This window comes from Lepisosteus oculatus, chromosome 8, assembly GCF_040954835.1.
Source record: "Lepisosteus oculatus isolate fLepOcu1 chromosome 8, fLepOcu1.hap2, whole genome shotgun sequence".
Classification (NCBI taxonomy): Eukaryota; Metazoa; Chordata; class Actinopteri; order Semionotiformes; family Lepisosteidae; genus Lepisosteus; species Lepisosteus oculatus.
This window is the reverse complement of record NC_090703.1, coordinates 9,219,978-9,236,522: the sequence shown is the minus strand read 5'-3', so window position 1 is coordinate 9,236,522 and position 16,545 is coordinate 9,219,978. Positions and strand designations below refer to the sequence as shown.

The following is a 16,545-nucleotide window of genomic DNA, read 5'->3' as shown; positions in this document are numbered from 1 at the left end:
AGATCTGTATTCTTTTGAATAGCAACATGAAGCCAAGCTGTCCTGTGCTGGAGATTTGTAGTGCAGACTGGTCTTACCCTAGCAACACTGCCCTTGGTTTTCACTTCACACCTTAGGACCTCCACGTTGTTGCTAAGCTACCGTACGAGCTCACAGCTTGTACAGTTATAGTAGCAAATAATAACAAATGCATCTCTTATGCTTGAAAAACTTCTGATTGGCAGTGTAAAACTGAATTGCCAAAGAAAGGCTCAAATATTTTTTATTCTATCCCTTGTTCTTTTTTTACAAAGGGTTTAATTTATTTCCATTCAGTGCAGACAGCTCTTACCATCCACAGCCACAGCATAGTTCTCATATGACAAGACTAAACTTAAGGTTTGTTCCACAAGTCCTTGATTCTTTGTAGCTTGGGCTAACCTCGGAAGTTGTGGGAAGACTGGTACTGTACATATTCCTAACTTTCACTTTCATAACATGATATCCCCTCGCTCAAACCAGAGCACTTGGAGATCACTTTGGCCCCCAAGTAAATCAAAATGCCTGCCCATCAGCCAAACCAAAATTGGAAGAAATAAAAATCTGCTATCAAGTATGGTGTGTAATTTGTGAGTTTTGGGTGGCTTGAGGTTCTTGATTTTGTATGGGCCTCAGCTCAACCCTTGCTCACTTTCTTCTTGGCCTCTACCACTGTCAGTATTGATTGCAGAAATAAGCTTCAGAAATATGCACAGATCTTCATCCAAAGCCTTTAAATTCACTATCAGGATTTTAGAAAACATGAATCCTCTAGTGCTTGGAAAACTCTTTTTTTGAATAACTGTGAAACCAGCTAATTTTATTTAACACAGAAATTCTAGATGCACAAGCCAAGAAAAGATAAATATGTGCGTGTGTCCTTAGACATGATCTAACTCTGCAAACAGTGTCTTGTGGCCAGGTACGTTTCACCACAGGACACAGGATACTCACACAGAGCCTAGCAAACCCAGCTGACCTGCCTTGCTGCGATTAATTACATTAGTTAACATTAAAAACCTTTCCACACATTGTTTCGAATAAAGCCCACTTCAAATAAAAATAAGAAATGACAGTTACATGCAGAAAACGCCTTTGGCACATTGAACAAAACAAAGTTTGAGAATGAAAAAGCTTATCAGGGATTTACTTCCCAAGCTTTAAACTTGAGATTTGATATCAATGGTTATCACAGCACCAGGGGACAGAGAGGCTAGATATCTGTGAAGTGGTTAAGGACAGCATGTGGGAAATGTAGAACTGAGGTCAGTGGAACAGTTACAGCATCGTTATAAATTATAGCTTATTTACTGGACATTTCAGGCAATACAGCATACTGTATGTGCTGCTGTAATAGCTTTCCAATATTATAATATAAATAAGTTCTCCATGTAATACAATATGTTATAGTAGATTGTAGTATTGTATAACAGTCAAGATATCTGGTAACCAAATTCTGCAAGAACTGTAACTGTAAGTATATTTTCAACAATGAAAGGCACTGTATACTTTGCCAAAGTAAATTTTACATGTGTATAATGCAGAATAATAATGGGCACCAGAGCCTTTACTACGTCACCACACAAACTGATTTTGCCATGTTGCCACACAGTAAACAGAAGAACTAAGATTTTGTTAGTGCCTGAACACAACCTTAAAGTACTTCACTTGTTATGAATATAAAAATCATATAAGAACAGGTTTAGTGTATAATTTGCCCTCATAATATTTTTACGAGACCGAAAGGAATTAAAGAGTCAGAGGATTATATTACTCTGAGTGTTACAGGATTTTGACACTCCTTCTGTACACTAAAAAAAATCCTCAAGGGAGAAATGGGAATATGAGATCCAACAAGAGTGCGGACCAATCAATAAATATCATGACACAACGCATTTAAAAAGATAGATTAAAAAGGTTCTGTGCTGTACACGGTTAAATGATTAAAAACGTTTAGGATGAAAGTCCTTTTGCTGTTTAGAAAGAAAAGTAAACAATGCATGTTCAAAACAAACTGACCATGATTGGCACAGCTTAATTCTCATGTGACTCTAGAATTTTTTTAAATGTCTTGCACTTATGGTGAATATGATCATTATCAGCATACGGCCAGAATTATTTGTAAATAATTTCAAGCACCACCTGACCTAAATGGAGCAAATTAGCAGAAGGCCCAAATCCATCTCCCTCTCTTCATGTAGTAAACAGTATGTATTTGATAAAGTGTAATAAAATCAGTATTTAACATTCTCAAGAATACTACTCACCTGTGACTTGGGTGGCCACATTGATAGGCGCGGTCTCCAGGACCTCAGGTATAAGATTGACTGGAGAATGAGGAGTTGCCTTCACTACCACATCCACTGGAAAGGACAAAGACATCAGTCAGTAAGTGAAGCAGCAAGGAGCTATTTGTCTATTCTTTCACAGAGCTTATTGATACACATCATTTATCTTTCCCACAAAAGATTTTTATTAAATGCATGTCAAAAGTTGCCAGAGCCAGCTCCTTGCTTGCAAATACTGCAGCAGCAAAGAGGCAAGAAAAACTCATTTATTTCTTTCTGACTGGTAAAACAATATTAATAAATTTGCACTTTAAATGGTTTAGGTTAATATTAGCCCTAGAAGCTACAATATGGAGATATTTTAAACTGTTAAAACGTTAAATGTTTTCATTGGCATAAAAATATAAATCTTCTAAGAGGGATTTATATGTTTAAAAAAACTGTAGAAATAACCTATGTGCACGAAACTATATGACAAGCCTGTTTTCACAAGCTTTCACTGGTATTGCTAGTGTTGCCCAGATCATATACTGTATGAGTAACACTACTAAATGTTGAGTTTGTGAAACCAACATGCTTTATATTCCCAGAAAACTGTTGGAGGTTTTCCAAGTGTGCCATATTCAGTATTTGTAACAACAAAAAGTAAAAGAAAATTATGGAATTACCTGGGAATTTGGGAGGCGCTTCAGTTACAGCAGGGAGCTAGAATCAATCAATCAATTAATCAATCAATATTACAAAGTGGGACCATTACTAAGATCTTTTATCTGCCATACCTTTACCGATATTTTACTTAATCATCCATTTGCTTTCTATTTAAAAGTACACATTTGAGTGAAAAACATAAGTAACCTTACATGAGTAGGATATAAAATTTCAAATTTCAGTTATCGTCAATCTTAAATGTCATTTCCATGTAATATATAATAAAGTGAAATCTGAAACTTACTGTTCGGACTGTTCCAACATCTGTAAAGTTAAAGAGGGAAACAAGAGGGGGATGAAAGAAAAGTCCCATTATTTTTCATAACTTACCCGTACCACGAATCTTTAAAACTGTTTTTTTTTGCATATTATACAGTACAAATCAGATCACCAAGTCTTCTCAATAACGCAGTGTAATAGATATAGAAGATCCTGAGCTTTCTTCTCAGAGATATTTAGTTTCTCAGAAAACTGGGGTGGGTGGGGTGATGTGAATTTTAAGATGTTTACGTTTGCTGAAAAACTATTTTAAATGTTTTGCTTTATTCCTGCAAGAAATAATCATTTCAACCCATCCACTAACTAAAATTCCAAACGGGTATGGGTTTTCATGGCAAAACTAAGAACCACTTGGCAATCAAAAGCCAGCAAGAACTTAGGGTTTTCTAATCTGGCAAGTGATGTGCCCCAGGGCCCAGTGAAATAAGCTGAGACCTGATTTCTGTGATTGAGATGCAGAGTCCCACATCCTCCTCACCTGTTGGCACCCTGACTGTCTGCTGGGCGTCCGAGGTGCGGTGGTGCTCGTGCTGTGTGTGTGACGTTTGTGCCAGCTCTTCCTCCTCGGCCTGCCTCAGCGAAATCTGAATGTCAGATAAGGAGTACGTATATCCATGGCCAGCAGGGCAGATCTCCTTAAAATGATCTGCAGAAAGGAAAAGACGGTGCTTAAAAAAAGAAGAAATCCCAATCCATGGCTGAGAAAGATAGAAATTGCTGCCAAATTGTGATTACAACCAAGTATAATGTTATTGTTTTATCCACAGCAACACTATAAGCCATCCATGTAATACTATTATGTACAGTATTATGTACCATAACCTATCCCTTATTAGCAGCATTTGTCCTTGAGCCATTTCTAAAGAGCAGATTGCCAGTTTCATGGAACATGAGAACAGCTACAGACATGAGGCCATCAATCCCATCTGGTCGTTAGAAGCTAATTCATCCTAGGATCAGTTCCAGGTGTTTCTTGAAAGAAACCAGGATATCGACTTCAACAACATCGTTCCACACTCCCACAACCCTTTGCGCAAAACAAGTGTTGACTTTTTCAGTGCCCCTGAGTTTTTTGGAGGATTTAATGATATCTCACCAACAGGATGTTGGGGGAAACAGGCTGAAAAGCTCACAGCATATCAGTGATAGACAAGGAGATGACAGAAGTGTATTTGTAGAAAAATGTATCACTGCTTAATGTATGTTCAAAAACCTTTGAACTGAATAGCCAAGATATACATGTATAGTGTCACCAATGTAACTTAAATTGACTGCAACCGACAAAGAAAAATTACATCATTTTCTTTGGGTTCTTTGGGAGTTAGGTTGTCAGTTCTAGTTCTAGTGTTAAACAAAAATGCATTTATTAACTCTGACAACAGTCTAATGTCTAACACAGCAGTAAGTGTGTTCTGATGGTTGGCAGCAAATTTACAGTAAATGAGTCTACCTCAAGCTCATTCTGAGCAGTACTGCTAAAAGCAGCAGTTTTTTTTTACTAAATGAACATATCTGTGGGGCATTGCTGAACCTCACAGGCTAACCATGAAGGAACAGACTGAACACTACTGGTTGTACTTTGCTAAAACTGTATCTAGGTATAAGCAACACTCTATCCACATGAAAAAGCCCTGCATTGCAAGATTCAATTTGGACTGTATGATTACCCCACACATGACCCAAGAGAGAGGAGAGTCTTAAACTATTTACTTTGGAAGCACATGATAAAAAAAGATAAATCAATGATGACATCACCCTGATTAAGCCCAATGGGAGTCAATGGATGAAAATATTCCCTTTCGCACCCAGAGGCGATAATGTCTATGACAAACACAGACGAAGATGAAGGAGGAAAGGAGGTAACGCGATCGGAAAAGGAAATTGTGGGACAGCTGTTCACAGCCAGGGAGCAAAAGGATCCAGCCCAGAGACCTCTTGCCAACTTTGTGATTAAGCGTTTGAATCACAATTCTCATGATTCACAGACTCATACTGTAGCATAGTGCTACTTAATGCTGTGCCCCCACATTCTCTCCCTCCACCCCCAGCGATCTCCCCAGTGATCAGAAGCATCACTGAGAAAGAGCACAGTGATAATACATCTATTCACAGAGCTCCATCCCTGGGCAGCTACCATGGAGGTCCACAACAACTAAACTTTCCCTTAAAGTATAAGAAACCGCAGCATGTCGTAACATTTCCTCCGCTGCAGATAAGATCAAAAAGAAAACAGGAGATGACAGTCACTTCTGATGCTTGTCCCTTATTATGAAATGATCTGTTGTGTTTAAGGGTGGACTCCCAAGAGCTGAATAAAATAATACATGCACAGTAATAGAGAATATGTTTTCCTGTGACAGAAATAAGATAATGTCACTTAATAATAAAAAAACTAAGGACTCACAAACGATAAGATGTTTGATATTATACAATGGTAAATACAGTACAAAGACAAAAACATCTCTTCAGTGTGCAGCAGAGGAAGAAACTGTAAAAGCAAGAAGCTGTTACTGTACATTGCAGAGTCCAACCTGTCAAAACAGCAGCCCTCATTGTCAATATTGTCCATTCTACTGAAACAAAAGTTTTTTTTTCTGGTGCAGGTGGAACTGATCCAGAGTAAAGAAGCATTTTTAAAAAATCCCCCACACTTCCATTTGGCCTGTACTCACAAGAACAGAGGTCACAGAGCTTAATTTATCCTCAGGGAGAAAAAAAAACTGCTAGCCCTTTAAAACACACCCACAAGGTATATTTTTTAAAATGTACTGGATACTGGAATAAGGGTTTATCAGTCAGAAACAGAAACAGAAGTAATTTCTTAGTTTCTCAGCTCGAAGTTGTAAGACATGAAAATCATTTCTGTCCCATTTAAAAAAATTGTCATTGTCAATGTTTTGATGTTCTTGATAAGTAATGTTTCATCAGTTTCCTGCTTTGAAAAAGCCCATGGCACAGGAGGTTTCTCAATTATCTTTTTACTTATTTGAGATAAACATATATCCAGTTGACGCTTGTTATTGTTGTTATTGTTATTTTATCTTAAGAGGGGTAAAATTTATCAAAGTGACTTCATTGGGTGTATGTTTTTTTTTTCCACATGACTATACAAGTGAAGTACGTTTAAATATTATTTTTCTAAATGGCCTTGTAATGTCTAGAGACAACAGAGACATCCGGACCCTTCCACAGTGAAATGATGATACAGCACGCTGCAGTACTCACCTGTGTCAGGCAGGGGGCACCTCTCACAGCCTTGGCCCCAGGCTCTGCCCACTCGACTGCAGCAGCAGATCTGTTTGGTGATGTGCTGGGAGAGAGGCAGCGAGCAGGTCCCTCCCGATACCGACCGGTAGCACATGCCTGGGGTCACGGAAACTGCTTTGTCCGCTGGAAGAGAACAACATTAGCCACAGCTTAGTTTCGGCTGCTTGCACCCCGTATCATGCTGCTGCGGAGAAGACAGATGATCAAAGAAACAATCCTTTGAGTGTGGATGGGGTGAAGGGTGTTAAAGGACGTAAATGAGATCATCACACTTCCCTAAATGCTACAGCAAAGGCACATAAGTAAATTCATAAGCAGAAAAAAACTGCTGCATATTTAACTACAGTACATGATGAATGCTATGTGATATATAGTGTATGATCAAATAAACAGCAGGAAGTGGCACTGTGGTGCAGTTAATAGCTTGGCAGCACTGGGGCCCTGGGTTCAATTCTGGACCTGGGGAGCTGTCTGTGTGGAGTCTGTATGTTGTCCCCGTGGATGTGTGGGTTTTCTCCAGGTGCTCCGGTTTCATCCCACAGTCCAAAGACACACTGATAGGTTAAATGGAAAATTGGACGTGGAGTGACTGTGTGCACCCTTCGATGGACTGGAGTCCCGTCCGGGGTGTACACTGCCTTGGTGCCCTGCATGCTGGGATAGGATTTGGCTCCCGTGCACCCTTGTTTTGGATAAAGTGGTTAGAAAACTGATGGCCAGATAAACAACAGGAACAGCTTCTGATCAAAACTACTGGTATTTATGTTTCTATATATCAATACAGTAACATGGACAATTAGGCTCTAGCTCAGGTTGTGCATTATCACAGGCAGTAAAACACTCACATATACAGTGGCTTCGGGAGGTGTCCAGCATATACCCAGGTGCGCAGGTACATCTATAGCTTCCTCGCGTATTAAGGCACATGGCATTCCTACAGATGCCTGACATTAGACATTCATTTATGTCTGAAAACACATAAAAAACAAATATTAATTGAAAAGACTGTACAGAATTTCTAACAAAAGAAATAGACAGGAAAATTATACAGATCCTCATAAAAACGGAAAGCAAAAGTCTTAATACTTTGCAGTAAATGAGTTTTACACAACATACAGTTACCAGTGTACAAATATTAGGACTACATTGTATAGGCCACAGCCCTGCACCTAAAATGATCAGCTGGCCTTCTTAATTCATTATCATCATTACTGAAATTTGTTCCTATAAGTAGTATAGTTATATGTGGTATCTGCATACTGATCAGACCTTGTAATCTTAAAAAAAAATTGAAAACCGAAAAGGGTAAGAAAGAGTAAATGATACCATTGCATAATTTCACTGTTGTCTTTGAAAACCACACAAGCAAATGCCTTTAATGAAAGAACACCTTTCTAAGGAATGGTTCCAAGTTTTAAGGTGAAAGTAATTAGTGGTTACACCTAAAAAGAGAAAAACACAATCGTGAATAGCTTGCAGAAGACGTGACAAGCAATCTCTTTCATGTGTGTAACCAAATACGCTGGTGTGTGCAAGAGATCAGAGGGAAAATGCTGAGAGAAACCATGCGCTGTGAAATCACAGGATACAAGATCAAGGGTACTCTTCAAACAGCGCACCTGAGGGCATACAGTACAGCACACAGGGACCAGCAGCAGGGACACAGCTCATTTCCAACCACTACAAGAAACCCTTAATCACATTTAAGGGTGGGCGGAGGGAGTCATGATAATTACCAACTAGGCTACGCTGTCTAGGCCAGCTAAATCAGAAGATCTGTACAGCAAGAACACCTGCATTAAACCCTTTAACTTGTTTGTGCTGACAAAACAAGCATTTTGCACCACTGCATGATCAAAACATTCTTGTAAGACAGGCCGTTCAAAATGACAAACAACAACAACAAGAACAACGGTTTCATTTATTTGCTACATACTTGGTGAGCACACAAAGACAACAGCTGTGAGACATGAAAACTACCTTAAAAACAGCATAGCAGAATACGTGACATGATGCACATATTATTCTGTATCTTAAGGCATGAAAACATAAAATGGAAAACTGGTTATTCAAAATTTTTATAAAGCCTTCTGTAAGAGACATGCCAAAGGGATAGTCTGCAAATTCAAAACTTTTCTACAGCAGGTACAACAAAAAGTCCCAAATGCATTCAGTGCATAACAGCAGTTCTCCCCAAGAACCAAAAATATTCCCATACAGTAACTTTTCATTGGATGGAAAGGGTTCGGAGTGTTCCACCCAAATGGCAAATGCCAGTAAAACAGCATGTGATGGCTACATTTTGCCATACAAGTAGGTCTAATTGTCCCACTACAAATGCAAACCTGTAGTCACAGCACAAGTACAAATGTCAGAACTGCCTCTCCAACACTGCATCTGATATGCATCTAGAGCTATATTGCCTTGAGTTACACAGCAGCTTCTTATTTTAAAATAACTGAAAAATAACCATTTCATTTCTGGGCACCAAATACAGCTTACTTTTCAACATTTACAGAGATGCTTCAGCACATCAAACGGACCTCAGGCGAACGCAGATCATCAGACAAATGTGTTGGCATTCCTAATGATGTAAAGCGAAAATACTGCACCGCAATCTGGCCTAAACCCAAAGAATCGTTCTTTAGATAAACAATAAAATACTTGTGTCAACATATAACTAGGTAATGAAATGCTTCAACAGAATAAGCTACTCATCACATCTGTTAAAATGGTAACATCCAGAAAATCATGAAATATGACTTAAAATATACGGCTTTAAGCACCTCTCCAGGAAAACACCAGAAAAAACGTGCAATGATAAAGGTTCCTAAACTTCGGTCTTATGCAGACAACAACACAACAACCTATTTCATTTTTAACTTAAAGGCTTTGATTGAGCAATTCCCTGTTTCATTTGGGAAGCAGGTTTGTAGTTAAAGTCATTGAATAACTATCCTAAAAGTAGGAAATAAAACAACAAAAACAAATCAGCTGCAGTTCTGTCACTCCCCTACCTGAAACCCAACAAAATCCTTTCCACAAAATGCACATGATATAAGAACATAAGAACAGTCAATAAATGACAATCATCCCATCTAGCCTGTTTGGTAGTTAGTACCTAATTGTTCCAAGGACCTAGGCTAACCTTTCTTTTGTAGTTCCGAACTCCCGAAATCTGATGACTATTATGTATAATAGGGCCACAGTACAAATGAGAGGCCATATTGCTCGTGACAAGGGTCATGTGATAATCTGATATCGCATATTTCTCAAAAATACGTGACCAACCAAATCTTGACAAAGATTTCCTATCTGGAAACAATGCAGGTTTTTTATTTTCTTTGATACAAATGAATATTTGAATCTGAATTTTGCCTTCTAACACTGAATCAAAAGAAAAAGATTATCTGTATGCTAATACAAGTTCCAAGAAAGTTGATTCTAATAGTGACAACTCTTGTGTAGAAATGACCATCTCCCTTTTTTTCCGTACTTCTTAATACAATTTCACTATTTTACTGCAAAATATACAAATTTAAATATTCAGATACATTACATTGCATTTCACACCCTCCTAGTATGTATTAAGTTTCTTTTAATATATATATATAGGTTTATTTTCATATATAATATAAAGGCATACCTTTACTCACTTGGGTTTTGCTAAATTAAACAAATACAACTTTCTCCTTGTGACCTAGATTGCAGTTCACACGTTAAAAGCATTAAAAGCATTTTGTTGTATACTTGTTGAATCACAAATAGCTGGTCTTCCATTAATAACTCTGAAAAACTTAGGATCCAACTAAAACTCAGTATTTCTTAAAGAGTGCTGGGTCTCAGATTTAACATTCTGCACATACAGTACATATTAGTTGTTGGCCAATTTTTGAACATCTCACTGGAAGCATTGGGAAAAAATGAGAAGAGGAGTAGGGCTGAATCACTTCTTTAAAGCCCTGGAAATGACAGAAGACCCCATCCTGTGTGGTGCACATGAGAGGACACAAATTCAAGTCATTCTTAGGCACTGAATGGGTTTGTTTGATAATGGTGACAGACTTAGAGAAAAATCCGTTTGCGGATTTGGCAGTCTTTCTGAGGCAGGAATTACAAATTATTCAGGGAATGTTGTTTCAGAGGAGCAGGACAGCAGAGCAGAAGCTGGCCAATATATTTTGAGAAAATCAGTCAGTAATGTCCTGCAGCCCCAAAAAGAACATAAAAAAATATAACATCTTGAAGTGATCAGTAAAAGCAAGCGAAATCAAAGCTGGATAAATTACTAAGCTTGTTGGCAACCCCTGACTCCGCTTTGAATTCTGCACACATTTAAAATGTCCCTGTCAACAGCTTTATGGGGGGAAACAGCAAACATTTTGCCTTTTATTTCTTTTTTTCAGAATTTTCTGATATAAAAGATTTGCCTAGAGAATAGAAAAATGCTTTTACACATGTAAAACAAATAAATAGAAAATATGACTTCATGTACCGTGTGAATCTGAAGAGCTGCTAATAAGCTAGCTGGAAGACCTCAAAGGCAGAAGACTGTAAATTGTGTAGTGGTGTCTCAGTCTGCTTGATACATGTACTGTAGGCATCCCCTTGTAATGTTGCAGCAGGATAATGAGGTGGGAGGCCTAAGGTCTGTGGTTATTTTCAAGGTTCTGCTTCTGCTTCTGGCTGCTGGTGACAGTCACTGAACATTACAATGGCAAAAAATCCAAATGATCCTCTTATAACTAACCCAGCAGGACAAGGCATCATTCTAAAAGGAGAAATGTCTTCTAAAATACGTACATATTAATCATGTCTTAACGCAAGAAGTCCAAACATGTACAGTATAGTAGCAACCATTAATCCAACGATTTCTTTCTTCACTTGGAATTCCTTGACATTTCTTTTACTGATTGCTGCTTATCTTTCTAGATATGCTGTAAAAGCAGGTGAACGGGTTCATCTTCCACCAAAGAGAGCATCCACCCACCACTTTAAACACGAATGCATGCACACAACTGTTCATTAAAAATCTATCATTCTGAATCTCCGGCAAAAAAAAAAAACATTCCAGCTGTCCACTGAATTGACTTACCTTTAACAGTAAAAAAGACAAGCAATGTGTTAGGATATGTAGTTGAAAGTGTAGAATTGAAATCAAAGGGGAGTTGTGTTGAAATCATACAATGCAATTGTAAGATCTTATTTAGAAAATTGTGTACCACATTATATTGTCAATTCAATTAGCTACTAATTTCCAAAGGGCTAGATGTGCTAGATAGCCTCTATTCATTTGAAGCCTTTCATGTGTTCTACAGGTAGGCATCTCCTAAGTTACACAACAAAGTGGGTAATTACGCAAGGCCACCAAAGTCAACAAAGTCAACAACAAGGTCAAAAAAATAAAAATACAACTATGTGAACCAATTCCTCATAGCAATATAGTTAAATATCATAGGACACACTAACTAGAAAAACTTCTTGTTGCTTCTTCAGTCCAACACACTTGAGGAAGTACTGTGTTTCTGTGAATTGTACTATTGAAGTAAAACTCCACAGAACATGTGTGCTAATACATGAAAGAAGAATGCTGCTGTTACTTTCCTTGTGAACCTTGTTAACTTGCCATGTTTTCCAAGTGTAGTGAAAGTTGAGTTATTAGGGTTTTTCATTGTACATGATACATCAGCTCAAAAAAATTACTAATTTTCACTTCTGAAAGAACCGTGACTTTTCTTTGACAAGTGATTATACAACAGTAAACTCATTGTTAGCTAAACCTCCTGCCTTACGTTTTAAATATCTATGAGAAACTTTGCACGATCTGTGAAAGGCTTCATATCATGCTTCATTCTTTAAAAAAACAAGACTGTTTGACCAACGCAATTTGTCTGTCAATACATGTGGGAGCCGTTATGTTCTGCAGCCTATAAATAAGTAAACAATGATCCCAATCTGAGCTTGTTTAAGTTGGGACACAAAATCTCTTCTGTAGAACATTCCTAAAAATATACTTCATATGTAAGAATGGTAATTTGAGAGGAACAACAGTCTTTATGGAACAGTTGAGAGCTAGTTGGTTTTGTTTTGCATTACATAAACAATTATCAAGGGAATAAAAAAACATTCCAGGAAAAAATGAAAGTATTTAAAAATGTAATGGATTTAAAAAAAAATCCACTCATTAACCTTTCTGTTGTCTATCTGTCTCCTTTCCAATTAAGATAATCTGAATGATACAGATATATCAGTATAAACAAGTTCTTTAAACATTAGTCAGTTTTCTATTTACAGCTCGTGTGTACAAAAGGTTGAGCCTCAGAATCAAAAACGTTCAATTCTTGCATAAGGATTTTTTTAAATAATATTTATTTTACTAAGACAGTGATTTCATTCACAAGCCGTCCAAACAAGAGCTCTTACCAGAAAAAAAAACTGTTTGAGAAGAATTTAAAAATATATGCAACCAATAACAAATGTCAGAAAAGTATTGTGCCTCATTGTGAAGTAAAGCAATTCAGTTTTTATCTTACCACATACATTTTAATATGATTACTGTTAAAATATATACCTCAATCTAAAAGGAGTATTCTCAAGCAAGACTGAACAGAGGCAGATGATATTAAAAATCAAAGAACATACAGACAGGGAAAAGATAAATAAATGCAATGATTTAAAATGAGTAACCTTTTTACAGTCAATGAGGAGAAAAAGAAATGTAACAGGGTCAGTACCTTGACAGTGAGTTTGGTTCATTTTCTTGTAGCCTTTGGGACATTCAACTTTGCCATTGGCAATCACTGCATATGCTGAAAAAAAAATTCAAGGATAATTAATGAAAAATTAGAGAATAATAATTAACATAAAACATTATGAGGCTCTATTTAATTATATCTCAATTAAAATTGGCATAACATACAGGCATGGTGTGTTACTCACAAATACATAAGGACCTAAAACTGAACCTTGCAGAACACCCCAGCCTAGAAAGCACATCTCTTAGAACTGTAAACAGAAAGTTAGTTAGTTGTGCAGAAAGTTAAAGGGCATTACTGGCTTCAATAAATAAAATGTAATAAAATATCAACAGCTACATTTAATGGAATGAATTTCCTAAAATAAAATCCTATTTATTAAAACATACAGTTTTTGGAAAAATGTCTGAATATATCCGTTTTTGAGACATTTTACAGTTGATAAGCACATTCATAAAGAATTTTGATAAAATGATGGTACATATTCAGTTTTCACTTGAATAACTGATTTAAAGTTATAATTAGGACATTTTATTTCAGTATTTTGTTTTCCACACAAATTTTAAATGATTAGCTACAGTATTTTATATTCTATGTTGCAAGTTTATACTTTCCCCTTCACTTTTCAAACAACTTTCCCCAGAGCACTTAAAGTATGTGTTTAGAACTTTGATAACACTATATACAGTACAGTATCTTATATTGACAACTTTCAGACTGTATCCAGTGTGTATTGCCATTATTCGCAGATGAATCAGTAAAGAAAGATATTAAATTAATTTCAAAGTAGGCTAAGACACTATATTCAGTATCAAGTCAACCAAGTAAATCACATATCTTTGACATGATGGGAGATTGATGTAGCTCAAAAACATCTAATGGGAGATACATGCCAAGGAGGAAAAGAAATTCACAGTTTTAAAAAAGTGAAATGGGAGTCTCAGAGGAAACCCTATTAGAAAACTTGACATACAGTGAAATACATCAGGCAATGGTCTCCTGTGTAATTTGGAAACATACTACAGAACAAAGGAAAATGGAAAAAAAACATAATGTTATTCCTATTACAGTAAGAACAGAATATAAACAATAAGAGATTGCCTGTGGGATGCTGAGTCAGATTTTTTTTGCTTATCTTTTCTAATGCTCCTCAATCTTTTTTATTGTACTCCACATTGCACGTTAAATTATTTTTGTATGAAAAATCACTGAATTGTTGATCTTTAGGATTCAACTTGAATTATCCACATCTTCCTTATTATAGAAACTATAAATTCAGAATAAGAAATATAGCCAAAATTAGAATAACAAGCATTCACCGGGAAACCTTCATGGACCTCTTCGCTCGACTAATAATAAAAAAGAAATAAAATCCTATTTTGGCTCTTTCCTGTCACAGCACACCCTGGGGAGAAGGTTTAAATTCAGTGCATCTGGCCCAGACTACAGCTGAGACACAGTCAAACAAGAAGCTGTTGATACAGACAAGATTGAGACTGTGCACTCAAATTGTATCAAAGGCTGTCTGGCAGGCAGATACAGGATAAACAGGCAAGGGCAAGAGAGCTCCTTATTTCTTCATCAATCCAGACACCACCAGTTCAAAAATACTGGTATCATGTGCATCACATCTGCTGTTACCTCACTGGCAACCACAAAGGACCGTCTTCGCCAAAGAATTGAGAAAAAAAAAACCTGAGACAAATTTCCAAGTTTTCACAGTATTTCCTAAAACATCAAATTATAATTTTCCTTCCTCTTTTTTTCTTTGCGATACAAAAGGAAGCATTAAAAACAAAGGCAGAAAGCAATCTAAAAGTCTATCCTGAAATCTGGCTGTCCAGTTTTTTGTCGTTCTCCAGTGGCCAAATAAATTCAGGGTACCTTTTCTAGTCGTAGCACAAACTTACTTTAGTCAATTCTATAAAACCATTGAGGCACATTTCTGCACAGGGAGAATTTGACAAATTGGTTTCATTCTTTACTTTTTTGACTGTATAAACAAATCCTTAAATACACAGGCTAAATATATGCAGAATATCAAACTTAGAAAATTATATAATGTGCTCTCAAATGCATCTCCACTGTAGGAACACTCTAAATTCAGTATCAAGTCAACCAAGTAAATAAACATAAAACTACCAGTACATATTGTGTGTCCTCATTGCCATTGTCTTGCATATTTATAATAATCAACTGGGGTGTATTTGAACTCAAAAGATGTTCCATTATTTTCCCCCAAAGACTCTATAAAACGTTATTGGCTGTTTCATTGATTTTAATCCATCAAGGCAGGCAGCCTTTCAGGAGATAATCCAAAACCCTATCAACCTGTGGAGAGGTATTATAACAGATCACTGATTAGTGCTTACTACATTACACTCAAACGTCAGGAGGAAGCAAGTGGGATATTCAGTCCTCTCTGGAGATGTGTAAGGTGGTGTAGGCTAGTAGACATTGTACACCCACTGTCTATCTGCTAGCCTAAGTGTTTCCTATCCAAAACCTAGCTTGCAGTCATTTCAAGTTCACTATAATCATATTCTAAACATACTGTATAGCTATGACTGACCTAATACTATTTTTCACTGCAAATTACTGATCCAGCAGCAAAACAAATCCTAATTCCTCATGGAAAAAATTTCAGACTAAAAGATCTCTAACTCAGGCTGTGACAGCACTTGCATTGCTCATAGGTATATTTCTCTCCAAACGTGAGGAATGCCGTTCAATAACTAACAGTGTGAATTTGCCCTTTTGCAAACAGTCTTTCTCACTCGGTGGATGGCTGATGTGTACTGACATGTTGTGGTCTATAATAATGTGAATTCACCTTGTTTTCTCCCAATAAAGGAAGCAATCTGAGGCATTATTGTACTTTTCAATTGAAGGACATAATTCTCCTTCAGCCTGACAGCTGTGTGCAAATGTATAAAAGATCTGTCGGGAACCTCATCGCATTGCGTTGCAGTCGAGACTGCTACTGTTTGCTTTTGAACAATAGTTATCATCATGGCTTTCTAGTAGCGACCTAAAAAGCATTCGTCTGGAAGAGCAGATTAATTGAACAGTTAATGCTCTCTGAACAAACCTGGTTCAGAAACTGCAACACTCTTTTACCCTACCAATTCCAAAACGTCCACCATGTAGGTTTTACAACAGGAAGTCTGACTGACACTTTAAAACTATGTGACATTTTTAACCTGCCACTGTTAGTTTCTTGAAAGACA

General features: G+C 37.0%; 1 protein-coding gene across 3 annotated transcripts in view; it reads right to left on the bottom strand.

Moving 5' to 3' along the window:
• Positions 1–16,545, bottom strand: part of LOC102688782 (latent-transforming growth factor beta-binding protein 2) — a 128,145-nt gene that overhangs the window by 41,346 nt on the left and 70,254 nt on the right. For all 3 annotated transcript variants that reach the window (XM_015350349.2, XM_015350353.2, XM_015350352.2), the window contains exons 9-15: positions 13,295–13,369; positions 7,406–7,528; positions 6,519–6,683; positions 3,772–3,939; positions 3,259–3,278; positions 2,975–3,011; positions 2,286–2,381 (exon numbers count right to left, since the gene is read on the bottom strand). In XM_015350349.2, the coding sequence (XP_015205835.2) occupies positions 2,286–2,381; positions 2,975–3,011; positions 3,259–3,278; positions 3,772–3,939; positions 6,519–6,683; positions 7,406–7,528; positions 13,295–13,369 (684 nt within the window). The remainder of the gene's footprint in view (positions 1–2,285; positions 2,382–2,974; positions 3,012–3,258; positions 3,279–3,771; positions 3,940–6,518; positions 6,684–7,405; positions 7,529–13,294; positions 13,370–16,545) is intronic.